We start from the raw sequence: 24,262 nt of genomic DNA, 5'->3' as shown, positions 1-24,262 counted from the left end.
ATTAAAAAAAAGAAAAAAAGCAACAACCCAAAAACTAGCCAACGGGCAACTCACAAGTCAATTAAGCGAAAAACAAGCCCAATTCTGCGTTTTGGGTTTGTGTTTTGTTTTTTTGCAGGTTTGATATGTCCGATGATGATTACTATTGACAAGATTGAACTCTAAAATAATGTGCAAAAATATCAGCTAAGAGGAGGAAAGAACTGTGATTTATAATGTAAGGAAAATCTTTCATCTGCCTCATACCTGCATTGTGAAATGTGCATGTGCTCTCAGTCACAGCAGCAGCAAAAGTCCTTCCATGGCAAGGCATCCAACTGTGCTACCATAGCTACAACCATGTTCAGGAATGACTGTTAAACACAGTATAAACTATGCAAGTCAGAACCAGCCTCCTAACTCATTGTCAACTATGTCAGTTGCATGATGCCATGTGATGGACTGAACAGCTCTACCAGCTGAATCCATCTACTGTACCCTAGCTGGCCCCTAAACAGGGAATGTAACCCTAGAATTGGTTGCAGGGGACTAGACCCCTACAGCCCCCATGGCAACCGTCCTTCATGCAGCTGTTTTCAGGCTCAGATTACAATGTATAACCGTGAGTGCTGGCAACACTATGGGAGGTGTGTAAGTGTGTTTTCAACCTGGTCATAGAGGATGAGTAGTAAAACGTTCCCTCTCCTTGCTCGCTGTAACCAGGGCAACCTGATGTACTGCATAGGGACAGCTCCTTCACCCTCCTGAAGCAGGAGACTGCCTGATGGGAGAAACATAGGAACAAACAGCAAACAAGGGAGACAGGCAGGCAGCACCCACTGAATGGGTGCGCCACTTGCGCAACCGCCCCCCTTTCACCCAGTCAGCTACGCAAACCTCTTACCGTAAATGCCTTCGCGCATACCGGTGCTGCACTGCGGAGGTGCTGCTATTCAACCAACCTTTCCTTGCTCCCGCCTCCCCCATCTTTGCTCTATCCCCGCCCCCTTCCTCTGCTGTGATTGGCAAGGGTGAGCGGAGTCTCCGGCGGCAATTGGCTGTTGTTGCGCTGAGGCGGGGTAGGTTGGGCGCAGGGTAATAAAGTTAGTGGGGCTGGCTCAGTGCGCGTTAGAAGCGGCTGTGAGTTGGATCTATATGGAGGTGGTCGAAGGAAGCTTTTGGCTGCTCCTGCTTGGGTGATTCGGAGGCTCGTCCTGCGTCGTACGCTCCCCCCCTCCCTACCCCGGTCCCCTCTTTCCCCCTCCCTTCTGTCGCCTCTCCCCCCGCCCTTGGTAGCCACCGGGACCCAGTGAAGCTGACGAGGCCCCAGGGAAGGTGAGGAAGCCGGTGCCGGCGGACAGCGCTGGGGGGGGTTACTGTTGTCTAAAATGGCCGCCACTGAAATGGCCGCCATCTTCTTTTCGCCGCCTCCTCTTTCTTCACTACAAAATGGCGGCCCCGGCCGTCGGGACCGGTTTCTCCCGGGTCGGTGGGCGAAGGGGAGAGACTCGCAGCCCCTCCGGCTCGGATGAGAAGCCGCAGGGAGGGACTGGCAGCGGGCCGGGCGTGGGGAGGCGCGGCGGAGGGGGCAGGTTACGGGCTCTGCTCTTGGAAGGGCGCCTCAGCCGCTCGCGGCGGGGTGAAGGGGAAGCAGAGACTTGAGTCCTCCGGGGAAGGCAGCGTGGCTGCCGCGTAACCCCGGAGAAGCTGCCTGCCCTCGCGCACATCGGGAGGGAAGGTGAGGGGCCCTGATCTGACCCCGACCTGCCCAAGAGAGGGATGCGTCTTCGGGACCGTGATCGCCCCCATAGGGACCCCTCCCTGGGGGCGGGCGAGCCCCTCGATCCGGAGGAACGTCATCACCGCCCGCCCCCCCCCATTTTTTTTTCCAGTGCCTCCCTGCGCTAGCGCAGGGGGAAGCGCTTTGTCTGGGCGGGAGGCCCGGGCGGGCTGCGAGTAACAGGGGAGCAGCTCGTCGCCCTGCAGAGGGCGGGGTGGGGGCTTCCTGCTTCCCTCGCCGAGAACAAAGAGCCGGCCCGGCCTGCCGAGCCTAGGAACGGGCGGCGCCCGGGGCGGCGGGGCGGGCGCTCGGGGCTCCGTGTGGTAGGGGGGAGAGTGCCTGTGTCCTGCGGAGGTGCCGGTGCTGCCGCCTGCGTTTCCAGCAGCCCCTTTGTTCCCTTCCCGCAGCCCCCAGCCCGAGCAGGCTGCTGGAGAGAAGGGCGGGGGGGGGAGCTGCCAGGGCAGGATTAGAAGGTGTATTGCTCAAGTGGAAAGTATATCTAAAGAATAGGACGTAGCGTTTACCTGCCAAACGCGCATAGGATGGGGGGGGGGCGTGGGGGGGACTTCCTCAGGGGGAAACACCTTTCATGGTTTTATTCTCTGGTGAGGAGAACTCTACTAGGCTCCATCATGCTTTATCTCATCGCTTAATTTTTTTAAAATGGTTGAGCTAGTAGAAAAGGCTGTGGAAGCAAAATTTTGAAACAAAGAACTGTTCAGATGCTCGATCTTTTGTCTTCAGAGCAGATTATCTCCATGATGAGTACTGCTCTGATTTTTCTTTTAAAGGCCACCCACATTTCCGGGCATGATCAGACTACCTCCATCTTTGAATCTTAACCATTTGTAGGGTGAAGCAAATGGGGCTTAATCATTTTAACCACAGAACTGCTTTATCTTTCATATGGATTAGATATTCATGTGATCTTAAATACGCCTGGATTAAACACTTTATGATCTGGCATATCTGTTCACACTACAGTGTTCAGGATGCATTCCTGTTAGATTTGACATTATTGTGTGGCTGTTCCTGCCAAACTTCACAATACTTCAAATAAATCTTTATTTTAAAACTGGACAAAATCTTAAGCGAATATGACATCAGACAGAGAGTGTGTGTGTGTGTGTGTGTATATATATATATATATATATATTTTTTAAATAACCTGTAAGAAAAAGCTGTCTTTCAGGCAAGAATTTAGACCTTATTTTTGGCCACAAGAGACAATCATGGTCGCATAATCGAGCTTTCTAAGGAAGTCCCTTATGTTATCAAGTGTTGCACATAAGTGAAGGAACAAATTGACTTTCAAACTGTATTTAAGCTCTAGGGGACTTTTTATTATTTATTTGAATTTAACTATGGGGGTTTTTTTTGGTTTTTTTTTAATGTGGTTTGTTAATAGACATCCTGCTGAAGAGAAGAACAATTATTCGCTTGTGCTTATAACAGTAATATGAACTCTTGATTTGTCATTCTAGGTTTTTTCCCCCCCACCTTGTCAATTTATTATTCTTTTGAAGATTCTTCGTTGTCAAGCCGCCAAAGTGGAGAGTGCGATTGCAGAAGGGGGTGCTTCTCGTTTCAGGTAGGTGTTGTCCATCTGCGCGCCCACCCCCCTATATCATGACAAACTATTGTGAAATAAGTCAAAAGCAAAATGTCTGACAATATATATGTTCAACTTTCTCTGAGAATGTTAAGTTAGTTTCATATGCTAAGGGACAGATTAATTGTATCACTTTTAACTTCTGTTTGAAGGATGTATAGGTAAACTTTCAAATAAAATATACAAAAAAATTGTGTAGCTAGGCCTGTGCTAGAGAGAGTACTTTTGAAAAGCCTTGAATAAGGATATATTCTTCTCTGAAACAGTGCTTCTTCAGGCGGAGGAGGTAGTAGGGGTGCACCTCAGCACTATCCCAAGACTGCCAGCAACAGGTATGTCCTATATAGCCATAAATAAAGAGTCTGCATACATACATAACAGCAATTATTGATCTCAAACCTGTAAACTTCTCTAAGACACCATGTGATTAGACTTTTGTCAGCTTTTGTTACCTTCCTAACAGATAACACTGACAAGTCTTATTCCAGCTTTGTATACTAGACACATTTTGTTTTTTAGTTAAACTGGCTAACTGTAGGCAATTACTAACAGATTTCATTTTACTGAAACGAAATCAAAGGGGTGTGGAGAAGAGTTGGTGGGGACACTAGAGAACACCCAATCCTACAAAAGAAGTATGTGGGTCTCCATAATGTCCCCATAGGCTATGGGAGCACCTATTGCACAACTACTTGCAGGTTCATAACCTAAATCTAAGATGACATTCAAAGCTTATGTTGCTTATGACAACATTTGAGCAAGATCTTCTTTTCTCAGTTTGCTTCCTTTATTTATATTTTTCAATAAATATAGCGAGTTCCTGGGGAAAACCCCAGGGCAAAACGCTCAGAAATGGATTCCTTCACGAAGCACTAGACGAGATGACGACTCCGCAAATGACAAAGAACGACATGATGCAATCTTCAGGAAAGTAAGAGGGTGAGTTGGTCTGTTGTTTTTAAGGTTAATATTGAGTGGCAAAGTGGAATACTAAAAATTACCCCCCCCCCCCCAACAAGCTTTTAGAGGTCCACAAATGAGAGGTTGAAACCACTGTCTTGTATGTTTAAAATTGAAATACATGGTTCCTAATGAAAGGGTTAGAAAGGGGGGCAAATACATGTGCATAAGCTTACAAGAGAATATTCCTGAAGCTGGTCAGAGATTCCTGAGTAGCTGTCTGTCTTCTGTCATGTGCCCTGAAAAGCCGCCTCTAGTTAACACTTAACCTAAAATGATAAATGGAAGAAAACCAGGACAACTCAAATCTTAACCCCAACTCACACAAATTAAACTGTATGGGCTATGTGAACATTTTACAAACATAACTGATTCCTCTAACTCTTTTTTTTCTTCTTCTAGCATACTAAATAAACTTACTCCTGAAAAGTTTGACAAGCTATGCCTTGAGCTCCTCAATGTGGGTGTAGAGTCTAAGCTCATTCTAAAAGGGATCATACTACTGGTAAGTCAGGTGTATTTTAAGTACATATGAATTTAGTATTCAATAAGAATATCTAAGTGATTGTACTCTAAAACTAAGAGTTTTTGCATAAAGGATGAATAATCTTGGTTAAAGTCTATCAGGAACAATTCTAATATAAAATAGGGCCAAATAGATGAAGGAAAATTGCCCAAAACTTAATTTTATTACATATTGGGGATTACAACTGGAAGAGAAGCAGCAGCCTAAATAACAACCAATTTAACTTTCTATTCATATATTAAAACAACCCTTCCTGGTAAAGGTTTCTGCAGTAGTACAGGATGTGAAGGCTTTTTCATCTGAAGCAGGCTTTTACTAGCCACAAATGCTTCTGACATTTCTGTAGGTGGTCTTGGGACTCTGTGTTACACTTTGAGTGCCAAGTGATAGTGTAGCTTTTTTTGAAACATTGCTACTAGTAGTAGTTATACTGTGAAAAACAAGAGTTGTACTGTACTACCCATCCTTGTGCTTTATATTTAAGTAATTTACATAGTCAAGTGAACTAAAATGGGGCTGGCAGGGACTTTGAGAGAGAATCTAGTCCACAGACACGTACACCATGCTGTGATCCCTCTGGTGCTGAGGCAGAACCAAATACACTCATCATGAGCTCAGGCACAATTACTGTCTTAAATCCCATTGCAGTGTTGTAAGGCTATAATAGATTCCGAGATGGTTGGAGGGGACGGAGGAGGGTATTTTTTTTAACACTGGAATACCAGTTTATTGAAGATTACGCAAGACACTAGAGTTCTCTAAGGCCACGTCTATACGACGCGCCATTTCGGCGCGTTAAAATCGAAAGCTTGGAGTTCGATATATCGCGTCTCGTCTAGACGGGGATATATCGAACCCAGAGCGTGCTTACATCGATTCCGGAACTCCACCAAAACAAACGGAGTTCCAGATTAGACATGGCGAGCCGTGCACATCCATTCGGCGCGGTGAAGACGGGTGAGTAACTCGATTTTAGATATTCGATTTCAGCTACGCTATTCTCGTAGCTGAAATTGCGTATCTAAAATCGATTTTCACGGGTCGTGTAGATGGGGCCTAAGGCTATAAGAGGTTAGGAAATACTAGGAGTCCATTTGGAACAAGTCACACATAAAGAGTGACTCTTGTAATTTTATGATTGGGTATTTTGCCCCAAATAAAGCAGTTCTAAAAATCATCTCTGTTAGTGTCCTATTGGACATATTCACTACTTAATCCTGATAGAGTATCTTAAAGTTCTAATTAAAGTCTAATCAGTTACTGTACTAGAAACATACTATTTTCTTTAGATCGTAGACAAAGCCCTTGAAGAGCCGAAGTATAGCTCCCTGTATGCTCAACTATGTCTGCGGCTTGCAGAAGATGCACCCAACTTTGATGGCCCATCAGCAGAGTGTCATCCAGGACAGAAGCAAAGCACAGTGAGTGTCTTATTCCTCTCTCTCTCTCTCTCTCTCTCTCTCTCTCTCTCTCACTGAAAATTTGAACTTCTTGCTTGTGTGGATAACTGCATTGGTCTGAAACCTGATTATATCTCGTTTGTAGACATTCAGACGCCTCCTAATTTCTAAACTTCAAGATGAATTTGAAAATCGCACCAGAAATGTTGATAGTAAGATAAAACTATTCTATATTAAATCTAGACTTATATCTTATGCATATTTGTCCAGTATTGTTGACCAATATCTCTTATGTCCAGTCTATGATAAGCGTGATGGCCCCCTCCTCCCGGAGGAGGAGGAACAGAGAGCTATTGCCAAGATCAAGATGCTGGGGAACATCAAATTCATTGGAGAACTTGGCAAGCTTGATCTTATTCATGAATCTATCCTTCATAAGTGCATCAAAACAGTAAGTGTCAGGATTTCCTAAATTTGGTGTGTACCACCTCAGTAAAATAGTTCTTTACAGCTAACATCAAGTGCAAAATAGTCAATACTGCTGTAAGAGATGTTTGTGTTTTTTTAGGGTGTGTATGTAGGAAAAATTGAATAGTTAATGGCAGTGCAAAATACTTTTTTCTTTTTTTTTTTCCTTTTTTTTTTTTTTTTTTATATGGGCAACTTTCAGTTCAGTACATAGCTTTTATTAAGAGTTCTATAAGAATTCTCCAAGATGAGGCTTTAATTTGGTCCAGGTATCTTGCAGGATAAGGCTCCATATAGAGAGAGAAGGGAGAACAGTCTGTATTTTGAATTAACATTGTAACTGTCTGCAAAAAAGATCCCCCCTCTTAATGGAAATAATCCATCTTTAGCTTTTGGAAAAGAAGAAGAGAGTCCAACTCAAGGATATGGGGGAGGATTTGGAGTGCCTCTGTCAGATAATGAGGACAGTGGGACCTAGACTAGACCATGCAAAAGCCAAGGTATGTCTGTCTTGCAAACTGAAGTACTAACACTTTTTTTTTAAATGGCTCTCTGTGCAAAAAAAAAAAAAAAAGGGGGGGGGTCGGGGAGCAGTAATAAGTTGCTTTTTCACAATTTTAACTCTAGAAAGTTGAGGAATTATGTACGTGAATACTAATTTTTATCCCAGAAATGCTGTATGATTATATTCTGAGCACAAGGAACTAGTTACATGATGTGAGTTTTGTGGCCTATAGCTTTCCTACCCCTGGTCTCTTAAGATTGACTTGTCTTGTCTTCCTAGTTATTTTTAGTAGCTTGTCACTGTCAAATGTTTACAAAGCTAAATAGTATTGACAGACATTTCTGACCTTTGCCTCACAGTGACTTGGGCAGAAGATAATCTAGTGATTCAGCTACAGTTCAGTCCAAACCATTCCGTTAAGGAAATGAGAAACAAGGGGAGGATGACAGCCTGTTTCTCTTTACCATTTGTAGATAATTGGAATACTGCCACATATTAAATGTAATTTGTAATACTGAAAAGAGGGATTATTGAGGGGGAAACTGCAACTTTAAGCAACAAAGTTAAACTTGGCTTCTTTCTCGTCTTAGTCCTTAATGGATCAGTACTTTGCCCGTATGCGCTCCTTGATGTTAAGTAAGGAATTGCCAGCAAGGATTCGTTTCCTGCTGCAGGTAAGAGTGCTAGTCTTGTTTCTTGCCCTTTTGTCTCTCTTCCCCCCTCTCTCTTTTCCCTCTCCTTTTTTTTTTTTTTTTTTTTTTTTGTACATTAGGTTTTTGCTTTTTTTTCTTTAGGATACTGTGGAGTTGAGAGAACACAACTGGGTTCCTCGCAAAGCTTTTCTTGACAATGGACCAAAGACTATCAATCAAATCCGTCAAGATGCAGTAAAAGTAAGTACTTCCATATACATTTGCACCAAATGTAATGATGTATTATTGGTCATCTGTGGCATGTTTGCATGAAGGGGGGTTGGTCAAACTCCTGGACTCCGACTAAAATCTTAATTCTAGAATCTGAATAGACTGGTAATACATATTCTGGACTAGCAGAACTAAGATTCTAAATCTGTCTTTGAAGGATCTGGGAGTCTTTATTCCTGCTCCTATGGCTCAAGGGATGAGAAGTGACTTCTTTCTGGAGGGACCGTTTATGCCACCCAGGATGAAACTTGACAGGGACCCACTTGGAGGGCTTGCTGATATGTTTGGACAGATGCCAGGTAAACTGAAATCCTAAAGCTGCCATGGCAGCAGCAGCATTCTCTTGAATGCAGCAGCAGCGTTTTCTTGAATGTCAGGTATGTACATGAACTGTCTGTGTTCTCATTCACCTTCCTATATACAGGTAGCGGAATTGGTACTGGTCCAGGAGTTATTCAGGATAGATTTTCACCAACCATGGGACGTCATCGTTCAAATCAACTTTTCAATGGCCATGGGGGACACCTCATGCCTCCTGCCCAATCCCAGTTTGGAGATCTAGGGAAATCTTTTTTGAAAAATCAGGTAAGGAAGACTTTTGGTGATTGTCTGTCTGAAACCTTAGTTTTGGAATCTCTCTAGATTGAGACAGATGTGCAGGCTTCCAGATGGATGATGGTCATCTGTGTTTTTTGTATAAGATTCTTACAGCTGGTAAGAAAATAAGCACTTCTTGCACACTACAGTCATTTCTTTCCCAACCCCCCCCCCCCCACTCCTCTGAAAAAAGAGACACTGATGCAAGGGAGACTTCTTTCTTTATTGCCAGGGAAGGTGCACGTTTTATGACTGAGTCAGTGTGTAATGTGTCGATTTATTTCTTTTAAATCTATGGCCCTGGTTTTAGGGATAGAATACACTACTTTATTTTCCTCTTTCTTCCTTCCCTGGCAAATATTTTCTAGTTCCTTTGGTACTACTACCATATTTTTTGCATCCCCATCATCTGCACTTCTTTCTCTCTGTCTCTTTCTCTCTCTCTCTCGGAAATAGGGGCAAAGCCAGCTCTACCATAACCAGAATCAGGGACTGTTATCCCAGCAACAAGGACAGTCGAAGGATATGCCACCTCGGTTTTCTAAGAAAGGACAGCTTAATGCAGATGAGGTATATACCTACATTACTTGCAGCATTCTTAATATATTGCCCAATGATTATAGCAAGACGCGTTATTATGAGGACTAATGCTGGACCTCTATTTCTTATCTTCTCCTCCTTTTTTTCTTTGTCCCTTCTCCACTTTCACTTTAACCCTCATTATCCTTGAGTGTCCAGTGTCCTGTGAGCAAGATTATGAGATATGAGGGCAATTTCTCAGGATTTTTCTTTCCTAAAGCATGGTCAATACCTCTGGCCTTTCAGATAAAGGAGCTCTTCATCTGGTCTTAAACAAAAAAACCCCCAAAACTTGTATTGTGTTTTTAAGGTCTGCTTTGGGGAGTGGTTGGCCATGATAAAATATTTACGTCAATTTTAAAACTGATATGCATGTACAGTAATGCAGAGTTTTACTCTGCATTTGACACAGTCGCCAAGATGTCAACTCAAATATTTTTCCTTTAAATCTTGGCTTATCTAATAGCCATGCATCTGTTTTCAAAGCAAATCACTTTGGGTCTATTTTGCAGTCATCAAAATACCAACCCAAGGCTAAAACTTGCAATATTATGTTTTGATACTGATTTAAGCCAAGACTTAAATATACAGGCACTTTTATATTAACACATCTTGTTTCAAATGGGAACTTTTATCCGTGGTTCATCCTGTTGTTCTTGAGCGTTGAAGTACACATGTGGCCTAATCCTGATTACAGTTTTACCAGTGTAAATTCTGAAATAATCCCATTGAATACACTAGTGTGAAACTGGCATGAGATCAAGATCAGACTTACAAAAAGTGTCCTGAGTCACTACACTACATTAGCAGGGCTTGTGAGAGACTGATTATTTAGTGACTTGCCAGGGAACTTCAGCAATTTGATGAGCTAGGATTTGTCTTCTTACAGATTAGCCTGAGACCTGCTCAATCTTTTCTAATGAATAAGAACCAAGTGCCAAAGCTTCAGCCCCAAATAACTATGATTCCTCCCAGTGCACAACCACCACGGACTCAGACACCACCTTTGGGACAGGTAAATATCCTAATTTGATAACTGCCTGTTGTTTAGCTCTGTATAAATATGTATGCAGTTTAAGCGCTGACAACTAAAGTAGCTCTTGCACATGCATCAAGATAAATCACAATCGTATATAAAAAACAACGTTGGAAAGAATACAGGGTTTGTTTTCTTCTGGCTGTAGTTTCAGTAAAAGATTTGAATAAATGTAACCAAATATTTGATTTCTGAAACTACCCTAAACTTTATCACTTATTTTCAAGCCTCCTCAGCTTGGTCTCAAAACAAATCCACCACTTATTCAAGAGAAGCCTGCAAAGATCAGTAAAAAGCCGCCACCTTCTAAGGAAGAATTGCTTAAACTCACTGTAAGTTAATGTTGTACTCTGTTCCACACGGGACACAGCTACTGCAAGAAATCATTGGAGCTCAGATTCATTTCTATTTCAGGAAGCTGTTGTGACTGACTATCTGAACAATGGAAATGCAAATGATGCTATCAGTGGTGTGAGAGAAATGAGGGCTCCAAAGCCCTTCATACCTGAGATGTTGAGCAAAGTAATCATTCAATCCCTAGACCGATCAGATGAAGATAAAGAGAAAGCAAGTGCTTTGATCAGCTTACTCAAACAGGAAGGAATAGCCACTAGTGACAACTTCATGCAGGTACTCCATGTTGTAGCTCTGGAGTTCTTTTTGAGTTAAAGGTTCTCTTTTTGATGCTTAGCTTCAAAAAGGTAGTCCGCTTAAAAACTGTAAGTTTATTTGAATGCTAACTTTGTAAGTGCCTGTCCCAATTGTGGCTTTACAACTACATTCCTATTTCAAATGTGACAGTCTCAGTGGATACTGTGTCAAGATCCACACGTGAAAATGGTGAAACTGACTAGATTAAAATTATATCAAGGAATTGAGAAAACACTCTCCTTCCCCCCCACACCAATATCCTATAGTACAAGGGTTCTCAAACTGGGGGTCATAATTCTTGAGGTCGCAAGGTGGTTGCATGAGGATTGCAAGTTATCAGCTCTGCGGGACAGATAGCTCCCAGCCCCCATTAACTTGTCTCCTCTTCCCCATCCCCAAAATGCATAAGGGGGGGTTGCACTCAGAGGCTTATGTGAAAGGAGTCACAATACAAAATTTTTTAAAACCACTGCTATAGTAAATACAGGTACTACTCTAAATAATAGACACACTTTTCACTGGATATGTAGTTCGTGTCTTTTGGAAAGAATAGTGCTTGCATGTACGGCTCTTTCATCTTGTAGTTCCCTAGACTAATCATGTTGCTGACAACTTAATATTCTTCCCTTTTCTTAGGCATTCCTGAATGTATTGGACCAGTGTCCCAAACTGGAGGTAGACATCCCTTTGGTGAAATCCTACTTAGCACAGTTTGCAGCCCGTGCCATTATTTCAGAACTGGTGAGCATTTCAGAACTGGCTCAACCACTGGAGAGTGGCACCCATTTCCCCCTCTTCTTGCTTTGCCTTCAGCAGTTAGCTAAGTTACAAGACCGAGAATGGCTAACTGAACTCTTCCAACAAAGCAAAGTCAACATGCAGAAGATGTTGCCAGGTAAGTGATCAAAATACTTACTGTGACATGACATTAATCATTTTATCTTTCAACTTCTATAAAGTGCACTAGCGTGGAAAATGCTGTGAAACATTCTGTGGGAGGGGGATGTCAGTTAATAAATAACTTTGTCATATAGTAGAATTTCTTAAATTAATCAGGTTTTTTCTACCCCACTGACTTATATTTGCTATAGTATCCATGATATTCTTCAAGTTGTCTATATGGATGCTGAGATGAGGATGTTTGCGTGCCATTGCATTCTTAATTGGAGATTCTTTTTGGCTAGTAGTGCCATCAAGATCATAAGTGGAAGCTGACAGATGTGGTATTTTTGGAAGATAGCCTGAACAGGGACCTTCCTCAGGTAGACCTTCTTTTTTGCCATGCCTTCCAACTTAAAATGCCAGTTTTCTCAGAGCACAGTGTGTGGAAGATACACAGTTGTGACTCCCTGGGAGATGGTCTTCTGGCACAGTGGTCCCTGGGGTCTCTTACATGTCTTCCCTCCAATTTCACTGATCCATAAAGCCCTTCTCAAACTGAAATGAGAGAAAGCCATGATAGCTTTCATAACTGTAGTGTGGCCAAGACTGGTGTGGTTCCTGACCCATCTGGTCTGTGTCTATAATTTCTTTTGACTGCCCTCCTGACCCAGTAGTTGGGCTCCATAACCTGCCCAAGCTTATCATCCCTGCTTCTCAGGCTTAAAGCAGTAATGTCCTCCTGAAATTCAGTTGGTTCTATGTGTAGGTAGATAACAGGGGAGAATCAATAGAAGATACATAATGTTGAGTGTACCAGATCTGGAAGTACTTCTACTCTTGCATGTCCTTCTGAATAACAGGAAATCTATCTTCAGCTTTTGTTCTAATCCTGAAATTGATGGGCTTGTTCCATCTGCCACTCAGGAAAAAAACCCTTTGCATATCCTGCAACAAGATTCCTTAAGGGCTTTTTTTAATCGGTTCCCTCCAGTGTAGGACCACAATTTACCCTGGAACTTCAGCTTAATGCTTAACACAGTAAGAGGATCTCTCTTCAGACACAGGGCAACCTGCTTACTACTACATCTGTCCTTCAGCTCTTCGTTCCTTGGCAGTTGCCTAAGCCAGAAGGAATGGGGAACTGGAAGCCATCATGGTTGACCCACCATATGCTGTGATTTTTCTGAACAAAGTTACATTACAGGCCTATCACACACTTCTTCCATAAAGTATCACTGGACTGGACATCAGTCAGGACATTCAGCTGTCTTCTCTAGACAAGTGCAACTTGGATAAGGTTCAGAGACTATGTATGAAGAGTAGGATATAAAATGAGCCCTGGCTTTCTGTCCTTTTCAAAGGAAGTCCTCCAAAAGTTTTCCCTGAAATCTGTCCTTTGGAGGGGGGTCATCCAATATCCTCACAGACTGAAGTGGATATGGTGGTGCATTTTGCCCTCTGGGATGAACCCCCTCGAGTCATTGCTTAGTCCATGAGGGTTCATCTAATTCCATTGTCCTCCTTAAGAAGGTGCCCGCCAAGGACACTTGCAAGTCAGCCACCTGATCCTCCCTTAGCATCATGACTTCAGAGTGTACATAGCCTTTGAAGCTGTTCTACACTGTACAGAATCCATCTCCTAAGCACCTTCCTCCACATTAAGGAACTGCTTGGGACTTTCATGTGGTACAGCTATAGGGACAATAACTCAAAGAAGTTACTTAACTTAGACATATAGACTTTCAGGCCAGAAGGGACCATGGTGACCCTGTAACCCAGGGGTTCTCAAACTTTTGAATTGATGACCCCTTTCACACTGTAAAACTGAGTGCAACTCCTCCCCGACCCCCAATTAAAAACAGCTTTTTTTAATATTATATTTAACACTAATATAAATGCTGGAGGCAAAGTGCGGTTTGAGGATGGAGGCTAACCGCTCATGATTCTTGTCTCACACACAATTTAACCTCAACCTCCTGGTTCAGAACCCTTGCTCTAATCTGACTGACTGGCACATTACAGGCCACAGAACCTTGACAACCCACTCCTTTTAATAGGCCCATAACATCTAGCTGTGTTACTAAAGTCCTCAAATCATGATTTTAAAGATTTGAAGTTGCAGAGGATCTGCCATTTTCACTAGTTTAAACCTATTCATAGTAATTGGCATTCGTTATGATGTCTTGGCCCTATATGTGTTTTTGTTGTTGGTGGTGGGTTTGTTTTTTTTTTTGTTTTGTTTGTTTGTTTTTTTGCCACTATCTCCTTTCCCATTTGCTTTGGAGTCTTAACTGTGCTGTGAGGTTCTGAAGGAACTGGAGTATCATAGTCTGCTCCTCCTTCATACCAGAGCACAAGGAGGCATACAGTGCAGGTGCAGACCCTTCGGCACTATTAGAAAAATCTCCAAGTCTGCATGGGTGCATGTACATCGTTACCTGGAGCACCCATCATAGCAAAACATTGTGAACTCTAGTTACTGTGTAATTGTAAGTAACCTCTCCTTGTCAGCTAAGCTGGTTTGGTTCACTGTTTGCCTTCAAAAGTTGTCTTAGTTATTCAGAATTTTCATTCAATTTTTCTTAGAAATAGATCAGAATAAGGATCGTATGCTGGAGATCTTGGAAGGGAAAGGACTGAGTTTCTTGTTCCCACTTCTGAAACTGGAGAAGGAACTGTTGAAGCAAATAAAGTTGGATCCATCTCCTCAAGCCATCTATAAATGGATTAAAGACAACATTTCACCCAAACTTCATGTAGATAAGGGATTTGTGAATATTTTGATGACAAGGTGAGATGATAGGTTTGCTCTGAACTAATCATACTTTTTTAGTAGTTCAGGCATGTTAAAAATGGACTTGTGCTCACTCATGGCTTATGCAGTATCTACATAGCTGGAATAAAGTGTACCCTGGAGAAGGAGGATATAGAGACAAGATCCTACACAAGGAAGGGGTTCATGATGACTTGTTTTAGTGTTTTAAACAGCATTAATGACCCTAACCAAGTCCAAAGGAACAAGATTAGGATTCCTTGCATCTGAAGAACAGACCCACAAATAACTTTACCTATCTATCTCATAGAACTGAAAGGTCATTGAGTCCAGCCCCCTGTCTTCTCTAGCAGGACCAAGTATTGATTTTGCCCCAAATCCATAAGTGGCCCCCTCAAGGATTGAACTCTCAATCCTGAGTTTAGCAGGTCAATGCTCAAACCACTGAGCTATCCCTCCCCCAATGAGTACTTTCCCAAATAGGACCTTTGTTGGTCTTGGGTTTAATGTGAGGAGTTTTAAGGAGTTGAAAGTAGAAGAAATTGATAGTGAATTTAACCAACTGACAAAAGTGCGCTTTTTTTTTTTTTTTTTTTTTTTTTTTTTTTTTTATACGTACTTTACATTGTCAAGTACTTCCTAGTCTAGTTTCGGGTGGCACTTTCAAAGTGGTTGCCAGTCTTATTTTCACTCTAATTAACGTGCCGTAGTCATCTTACGTTTTGAGGTCTCGTTCTTCATAGTTCTACTACTAAACTTTTTTGTAGTACATACGGTTTTTCAATGTTAGAAGTTCTTTAATTAATTTAAATGAGGCCCTGGATCGGTGTCAGGCAGGGCTGTGTGAGTGCCACTGAAATCAGCTGACATGCTACCTTGGATGGTGCCATAGGTTGCCTAACCCGTCTTAGTTAACTTCAATGTTCCTACAACTTATTTTTCTTCTTGCAGTATTTCAAGTGAAGTGAGCCCTAATGCGACCAGTTTCTCTGCCCTTCTAAGAGCGTTGAGCAGGAAAAACAACTGCTGCTTCCTCAAGCAAGTAATAGAAGTTCTTCATGACCAGTTGATCTACAAGGAGTGCTCTGTAGCACTTCAGGTGCATCTCAACACACAACTTTCCAAAGTAAGAATCTCTCAAAATACAGTAGCATTGGAAAGTAAATCGGTACCATCCAGCGAAGTGTTAGTAACCTCTGTCAGAGGCCTCGTATAATAGTAGCGTGCTACTTTATAACTGGAGCTAAAGTTTACCCTGTGCAACGTACTTATTAATGAAACTTCATTTAATGTGCATTGTCAGCCTGCATGAGCTTTCTATAGCTAGGGAATGCTTCTGAGGAACTGCCTATATTGATTTGTACCTGTCTTTTTTTTTTTAGGCATGTTACGCGCTTTTTTGTCTTCTTGATGCGAGGGAATAGTGTGATGAGAGGTTGTGATTGTTGCAGTGGAGAAGAGGATATGTTCTGCAACTGACGTTTCATGCAGACGCGCAAAGCTTATTCCAGGTAATGTGTTGTCAATGGGAGCAGACATAGCAAATTGTACTGAAAAGTTCTTATTTTCCATTGTGTGATTGAAGTCAGGGAGCGTGGGTAAAAGTATTAAGTACTTAGCTTAATTGAATGCCTTCTGGCATTTATTTGGCTGGGGAGGAAATAGGAGTAAAGGACCTTCTCTTCTCTTCCCGCCCCCCCCCCCCCCAATAAAGGGGCAAAGGTCCATGATGACATGTATGCTACCGAAAATACTTGCTTTTTATGCTAGTATTTTAGGGGAAAGCCTCGTGAGCGAAATGTAGAAATTTTGTATGTGTGCCATGCAGTCTACTCTTTCTGCTTCTGAAATTGCATTGATATGATTGCAGGTAAACCAGTGGCTAACCTGGCTGGAAACTGCTGAAGAAGAAGAATCTGAAGAAGAAGCTGACTAAAGAACCAGCCAAAGCCTTAAATTTGTGCAAACACTGTTGCTATGATGTAACTGCATTTGACCTAACCACTGCGAAAATTCATTCCGCTGTAATGTTTCACAATATTTAAAGCAGAAACATGTCAATAGGATGTTCTTCTGCATAAGGTTTTTGTAGTATGTCTTAATCATACTCTAAAATATTTTATGGTAGACTATCTTTAATGTTTAGATAACAGTGTATTAGCAGCATGCAATAATTACATCATAAGTTCTCAAGCAGAAGCAGTCTATTGCAAGGGTTTTCTTTGCTGCCAGTTATCATAGGCTGTTAAGTTAGAAAACTGAATAGCAACACAGAATACTGTAGAAATGCACTTTGCTCAGTGTAATACTTGAGTCGTTGCAATATTTGATTATCCATTTGGTTGTTACAGAGAATCCTTAACTGTAATCGATGGTTGTTGCTGTAATAGTATATTGCCTGTAATTCTACCTCTAGTAATGGGCTTTATGTGCTAGATTTTAATATCCTTGAGCCTGGGCAAGTGCACAAGTCTTTTTAAAAGAAACATGGTTTACTTGCACAAAAACCGATCAGTTTGGAAAGGTGGTTAAATGCCCTTGGAAGTGGTTTTTGTGGGTGTGAAACATAAAATGGTGAGAAATTGAATTGGTCCCTCTTATTATAGTATTGAAATTAAGTCTGCTTAATTTATCAAGACATGTTCATGCCCTGATTTTATATACTTGTATCTATCAATAAACATTGTGATACTTGACTTGTTTCCGAATGTCTCCCGGTGGTAGAACCTTTGACAGTCCAAAGCTAATTGAATTCCTTTACTACATTTGGATGAAATAGTTTTTAAGTTAAAGTATAGAGGTGGTGTGCTGGTGAGGTAGAGGCCTTCCTAAATGAGGGCAGTTGCACTATTACAAATTAAATTTGTATGTTTAAAAAAATTGATTTTAAATTGTTTACAAGGGCGTTTGAGTGGCTTATGTGGCTATCTAAACATATTCCTAATTTTTACACTTTAGCTTAAATGTCACCCTTACATTATGTCTACTGAGGGGTTAGGGCCAGTTTAATTTAGATTAATACTTTATTTAATATTAGTGCAATTTCATAACATGTAGACACTGTTAAATGGATCTTTCTTTAAAAGATGAGATACAGGGGAGTGGGGGTGAAGAAATCTTCATCACAGGGCAAGTTTTACTAATTCCTGAGATCTGGGTGACTGCATTTTGTAGCAGTGTGGTTGCTTGTACCTTCTTGTGAAGTATCTCATACTGGCTCCATATGAGGACTAGATGAACCACTGGCCTAACCCAGCGTGGCAATAGTATTCTACAAGCAATTTTAAAATTTAGGATTTCCTCACTTGAAGGACAAGCTATTGCCTTCTACTGGAATACAGAAATAGTATTGACAAGCTTTCAACCACACTTGTGTAACTTTTTTTTAATGAAATGTTGACAAAAGGAGAATTTTACATAAGCACTAAATTGCTGCATTTTCTGGTAGATGAGATCTTAAGGAAAGCAAGAATATAACTGTCTACGCAAAGTGTTCAAGACTGCTCTCTAAATGTCACTTCTACTGAATTATGTTGCTCAAATGTAGCTCATCCCATGAATAGGTGTATTTTTAGGTTGGTACCGAGGGTGCAGTTCTCACAAGGCTTAGAAGCATTCTCAGTATATTATTAAATTGGAGGTAGAGGGTGACTGGCTTCAAGTAGTGCAGTGTGGTCTGAAAGCTGGTATTGAAAATAGCTGTTGCCAGAGTGTGTTTAAACATCTCTTGGGAGAAGTTTCACCATATATAAATCTTTAATTCTCTTTGCCTTTGTCTAGCAACTATAGCAACATAATGTAGGTTAGATACAGGGCAAGTGGAGGTGCCAAACTCGTTGATGGTGGTAGTATGGATAATGAGCAGTACATAGGGATAACTAACATTTTAAACAGTGTAAAAACATTTTACTAATGAAGCTTCAACTATATCCCCTTATTGATGCCTTTTCTAAATATAAAGATAGTTATTCCCCGTCAGAACAGAAAGCAACATCAGCTGTAGTTTTCTCTTCTACTTGGACTATTCAGTTAGCCATAAACTTGAGCTGTTTAATGATGATTTTATCACTGCAGGCTCAAAATGGCATCTATGAAATTTTTAACAGTTGCACGTCTCATTGTATACATTTCACTAGGGACAAATTGGCAATCTTTTACCAATATTTATTTTAATGGTGAAAGTGCACTTAGACAAAATCAACTTATGCTTGAGTCGGGTTTATTATAAGCTTGCTGTTCTAAGTAACATCGCTTTCCTGCTGTCAGTGCAGCTGGACATAAATTGAAGCAGATACTGTTCACCATATACTGAAGATTTGGGGGAGAGAGAGAAAGATTGTCATCTAAGTCAGTGGTAGACAACTTAGAGGCTCAGGCAAACTCATTCAAGATGGTGGCTCAAACATGGGGAACAACTAGTTACCATTAAAGGAGCATAAAACAAACAAATCTTTATGGGTCTCCTTTTCACACAAGGAGTTTCTCTGGCTTGCAGTAGTAATAGAAGATATACCAATCATTGATTTGACTGGGGAACACTTTATTTTTAACTGCAGAAAGGCATCTTTTTATCTGAACAGTTCCTACAAAAATGGTGGCCTGGGGCAGGAGCATGGGTCCTAAGTACTACTGCAATAGTAATTCCTTCTAGAAAATTGCCTCGTTTGAGCTGTCTCTTGGTGTAGCTGATGGGCAGTTTTTAGACCCACTTCCCAAACTTAACAGCATAGGGGAAAAATTCCCTGTCCTGTGCTGCAGTATTGCAGTGAAGGGATTTAAACATCACATTTCCACTCCTTTCAGTGGGACATATAGAATAAGTATGCAAAAGAGGCATCAAAGACAATTACAATAGCTGGCAGGAGAGGAGGAGTCACCTGATACACCAGCTGGGCCACACATAAGTAGAGCTTAGAATGGCATGGGACCCTGCAAAGGACCTTTTTCTTTACATCCTCTGGCCCCAACTGCCACTGACTACAGTGCATCTCAGCAGTCTGTGCTATTTAAATAGGACTAAGAACATAAGAATCTTCAGTAAAAAGAGCAATCAATGGAAGGTTTACAGAGATGCAGCCTTTCCAGCCATGCCCTTGGTCAAGTACAGACTTCTCAATTCACACTGCCTTCTGCTTTCCAGTGGGATATAGGCAGGTAGAATGAGGCCACTATCAGCTCAGCTTCAGCAGACAATTTTCCAGAAGTTTGGGACCCAAACTCAGAGTTCCTTGCAATCCCTCCACCAAAGACCACCTTCCACAAAAGGTACAAGTTGTCCTAATAATCTGGAATGAATTAACAGTGATCCTTCTGAGCAGCCAAATGTCGTCCTTCAAATTCCCTGGGCAGCATAGGGATTTGTTCACGCTAGAGATTAATCAGTGGAATAATAAAAAATATTCTTTGCATATATGTCAGCATAGTTCATGCTGTGGGTGTGAATATAAGTTCAGAATCTTTTGCATAGCCATGTCTGTTAAAACCCTGGATGGGCCTTGTACTCCTGGACAAGGACAGTAGTTCTGACCCTTCCGCAGTTCTCTCTTACTGTCCACAGCAGCAAGATAGAACTTGGCCTATGCCCAATTTACTCAGTCTTTAGTCTAAGCTTTAGACTTCACTGAAGAGTATTTTTTCACAAAACAGTAACTTTCTAAATTCTTCATTTTAGTTAGAAATTCCAAAATACAAAAATAGAAGAGAATCCTCAGACAACCAATGCAAATTAGACTTCAAACTCTCTGCCCTTTGTGTGATATCCAGTTGCACTGGTAGACTGGTGTAACAAATGTCTCTGCTGCCTGAGGGAAGCTCAGATCCCAATAAATGCTCCATCTGTTGCTCTTTCTCCAAAAGATTGTCCATCTCATATGGAGCTTCACCACAAATGTAGCTCCAACAAGCCATCACATCTGTATCAGAAGAAGGGCCTTGAGTCCAAAGACAGCTGTCAAGGCTTTCCTGCTACAGGAATGGAAGCACAGCATAAACAGAGAAGCTTTGGGCCTGGTGCTAACATCAACAAAGAGAGCCCAGCCAACCAAGAAACTATTCCAGCTTTGAAACGTCCACCTTCACCTTCCCAGCACTGATTTAGGAACCAACACCACTATTAGCACTGTTTTCAGCAATCGAACCTAACAGCACCACTATTCTGAGAGAACTCTGGTGCCAACCATGGACTACTTTCAGGCATTCTAGAAACTTTTGTCAAGATGCAGATCCCTTGGATATCAAAACTACAGTCATCCAAGAGGACATCCATAAACTGTTTTGACATTTTTGAGTTCTGTGGAGCCCACGTGAATTACCTTATACATTAGCAGGGGCTTGATGGATCTTGCAAGAAGGGCCTTTGGCACACTAGGGTTTCACTCCCCAACCTTTAAACAGATAGAGAAGAGGTGCTAAATCTCAGCCAAATGGGTTACTTGAAGCAATTCGATATGCATCCTACATGACGATCACGTCTTGGCAGTCCAAGACATCACAAGGTCCACTCAAAGTATCGCAATGGACAAGGATCTGAAGAAACTTGACCTTCTTCTTCGAGTGCTTGCTCATATCCATTCCAGTAGGTGTACATGCCGCGCGTGCACGTTCGTCGGAAACTTTTACCCTAGCAACTCAAGCGGGCCGGCAGGTCGCCCCCTAGAGTGGCGCCGCTATGGGGCGTGATTATATACCCCTGCGGCCCGCCGCTCCTCACTTCCTTCTTACCGCCATGATCGGTCGTTGGAACTGTGGAGCGCGGCATAGCTGACTCCACCACCTGCTTCTCTTGTCAATTGTTACTGTTCTAGTTAGTTAGTCATAGTTACTTAGCATACGTAGTTGTAGTTAGAGTTAGAGTTAGAGTTAGAGTTGTCTATAAGTTATACTTTGTATCGGGTAGGGCTTGGCCCTTTCCCGCACCCGGCGCTGGGCTGATGCCTGTTCGCCGGGATTCAAGGCGTGCTCGACTTGTAAGAAGCCGATGCCCACCAGTGATCCCACGACGCCTGCCTGAAGTGCCTGGGGGAATCACACATCTCAGAAGTGCCGCATCTGTAAGTCTTTCCGTCCCGAACAAAAGGGAGCAAGACCAGCGCCTCAGGACGCCTTATGGAAGCGGCACTTCACCCGCGCCTCCGGCACCGAGCGCGGCTCCGGCACCGGACCCTCCGGCACCGCGAAGCACGACCGCACGGACCTCCCGGCACCGCGCTCCCGCAAAGGGCCCTCTACGTCCTCACCCGGCTAAGCGGCCCCGTAAGGAGCACCACTGCGGCGCGCCGTGCTGGCTGTGCAAGGGTTTCGTTGACTCTGGGCCCGGCGGTCGTCGAGTCGATCCCTCCAGCTCCCGCCAAGATCTGGGGTAGAGCGAGTACCTCGTCCACGCCGAGACTTTCTCGTCGGCACGGGACTGATTGCTCTGACTGAACCTGGGCTGCCCAACACCGGCGCCGCCGGTGGCGGTTGTGCTTTCTCAGGGCAAGCCAACCCTATGAGGCACCGTCCCGATTCTCCGACCGGCGCACTCAAGATCCCGGCACGGTCGCGATCCGCACCGATCACGAGGGAGGTCTCCCTTGCGACGCGCGCTCGCAGTCCCGGCACCGCTCTCCTACGCGGCACCGGTCGTATCGCGGCACCGGTCATCATCGCGCCGATTACCAAATACTCCGGCACCGCTCAGGTCCAGCCGCGCTACCGGCGCCGCAACTCAGGAGCCGCTCACGGCACGCAGGGTCTCTTCCCCGGTCGACCTCACCAAGCACCGCGCCGGTCGCAGGTCCCGGTCCCGGCACGGTACGACTCACGGCACCGGATCTCCGACACGGCGGAGGTCGTCGCCATCAAGGGCGCTGGATTTCTCGCTATCCTCCTTCGGCCCCACCATGGCCCTCCCGACAAGGCTCTGTATCCTCCGGACTGACAGTATCTATCTGGATTCTGAAAGACCTGCCACTATCTTCCCAGAAGGTCACCATGAGCAGGGCCCACAGCACTGGGCTTCTGGACGCCCTGGGATACCATCAAGCCCAGGGTGCTCCGCTCGTGTCCCGCACTGCCACCTGACCCAGAGCGGAGGGCTCCAGAGGCTGCAGCGTCGAGCCCCCACCATCCCTGAGGAAGGCGGTCCGTCCCATCGCTGCCTGCAGAAATCCCTCAGGAGACTGAACCGGTACTGCCAGTCTAGGAGCTCCCAGACCCACTCTTGCCAGGTCACTCTTCATCTTCCTCCCTGATGAAGCAGTAGCCGGAACGACATCCATGGGTCCACCCCTCAGACTTGAGGGTCACCAAGACCTCCTCAGGCGAGTGCGCTGAACATGACATTCAGGCGAAGAGGTCTCTGAGGTTGAGGACCCTGTGTGCAGTATACTCACTTCTGACACCCCACTCGTGTTGCCCTGCCCTTTATTAAACAATACAGAGCAACGCACACACACTCTTGCGCACCGGCCTCCGTTCCCCCACTGCCGAGGGTAGAACGCAATACATGGTCCCATCAAAGACTATGATACCTATATATCACACCCGGCCCATGCTCCTCGTGGTTCATCGGTGAACGAGAGGGAACGTATGGGCAAGAAGCGCCAGCCCCAAGTCAAGGACGCAAGAAGGATGGCCTACTGGCGCAAGGTCTATTCTGCGGGAGCATTGCAGCTGCGAGTTCTAACCAGCAAGGCTCTACTCAGCTGCTACCCTTTAACACCTGGACAGCGGCTGATAAATTCAAAGACTCCTCCCAAGACTCGTCAGGAGTTCGTCACCCTTCTGGACGAAGGAAAGAAAGTTGCACACACTCCTTGCAGGCGGCACTGGACCGGCGCGACTCTGCCGCCAGAATCTGGCCTCCGGGGTACGATGCGTCGTATCTCCTGGCTGCAGGTTCTGGCCTTCCTCCGGAATCCAGCACCCATCCAGGATCTTCCGGTTGAGGGCAGGCCTGTTCTCGATAAGACCGACCCCGGCTGCAAACCTAAAGGATAACAGGGTCATATGCGGCCCTTGGAATGCAGACGCGTGACACAGCGTAGACCCTCCGCCCGCACTACAACAACACGGTAGGCCTTTCCCCCGTCCAGACAGAGACAAGACTCTTTCAGGCGCCGCAATAGAATGGCAGGCGCAGACAGTCTGGTAACAAGGGGGTCAGGCAAGGACCTACCAAGCCTTCTTCGGCTCGAAGTCTCATTTTGAAGATATGCCGAGGGCGATGTACCAGTTTCCTCCATGAACCCCTCTCCATCCTTCTCCGACACTCTCCTACTTCCCCTGCGTGCGCAGCTCCTCAGACCGTTGGGTCTCCCGCACCTGCGGTTTGGATACCACCTGCAGTTGCCTCGTCCCGCTTCCCGCCCCCTCCCTCCTCCTCTCAGGGACCCCCTCTCACGAGCAGATCCTCCTCCGGGAGGTGCAAACGCTCTCGCAAAGGCCATCAGAAGGTTCCGCAAAACGAGAAGGGCAGAGGGTTCTACTCCCTACTTCTTGTTTCCCAAGGCCAGCGAGGTCTCCGCCCACTTCGACTCCGCGGACTCAACAAATATTTACTGAAGTTGAATTCTGCATGTTTCCTTGGGGACCATCTCCCATCCCCTACGA

At 44.0% G+C, this 24,262-nt stretch overlaps 1 protein-coding gene and 1 non-coding gene across 3 annotated transcripts; both read left to right on the top strand.

Annotated features, from left to right (window-relative positions):
- The first annotated feature begins 1,106 nt into the window (after positions 1–1,106).
- Positions 1,107–15,644, top strand: EIF4G2 (eukaryotic translation initiation factor 4 gamma 2). Of its 2 annotated transcripts, XM_075065176.1 has the most exons (20): positions 1,110–1,314; positions 3,244–3,350; positions 3,638–3,703; positions 4,185–4,310; positions 4,734–4,836; positions 6,147–6,278; positions 6,403–6,469; positions 6,557–6,708; positions 7,115–7,225; positions 7,821–7,904; positions 8,025–8,123; positions 8,311–8,452; positions 8,578–8,738; positions 9,207–9,320; positions 10,219–10,344; positions 10,593–10,697; positions 10,780–10,995; positions 11,653–11,911; positions 14,485–14,701; positions 15,623–15,644. In XM_075065176.1, the coding sequence occupies exons 8-19, from the start codon at positions 6,625–6,627 to the stop codon at positions 14,691–14,693; spliced, it is 1,710 nt and encodes a 569-aa protein (XP_074921277.1). In that variant the 5' UTR covers positions 1,110–1,314; positions 3,244–3,350; positions 3,638–3,703; positions 4,185–4,310; positions 4,734–4,836; positions 6,147–6,278; positions 6,403–6,469; positions 6,557–6,624; the 3' UTR covers positions 14,694–14,701; positions 15,623–15,644. The 2 variants fall into 2 exon arrangements, with proteins under 2 accessions (XP_074921278.1, XP_074921277.1); XM_075065177.1 differs by lacking the exon at positions 9,207–9,320 and having other exon boundaries at positions 1,107–1,314.
- Positions 9,357–9,523, top strand: LOC116831092 (small nucleolar RNA SNORD97). The gene has a single exon (XR_004375132.1). It is a non-coding gene; the product is annotated as a small nucleolar RNA SNORD97 (small nucleolar RNA).
- Positions 15,645–24,262: the final 8,618 nt, after the last annotated feature.

Source organism: Chelonoidis abingdonii, chromosome 4 (assembly GCF_003597395.2).
Source record: "Chelonoidis abingdonii isolate Lonesome George chromosome 4, CheloAbing_2.0, whole genome shotgun sequence".
Classification (NCBI taxonomy): domain Eukaryota; kingdom Metazoa; phylum Chordata; order Testudines; family Testudinidae; genus Chelonoidis; species Chelonoidis abingdonii.
This window is presented reverse-complemented; position numbering and strand designations above follow the sequence as displayed.

Excerpts from the sequence above, each read along its gene's own strand:
- EIF4G2 (XM_075065176.1), top strand. The coding sequence starts at position 6,625 with ATGCTGGGGAACATCAAATTCATTGGAGAACTTGGCAAGCTTGATCTT. Across the intron at positions 8,739-9,206 it reads AATCTTTTTTGAAAAATCAG|GGGCAAAGCCAGCTCTACCA; the intron begins GTAAGGAAGACT and ends TCTCGGAAATAG. Across the intron at positions 11,912-14,484 it reads CATGCAGAAGATGTTGCCAG|AAATAGATCAGAATAAGGAT; the intron begins GTAAGTGATCAA and ends AATTTTTCTTAG.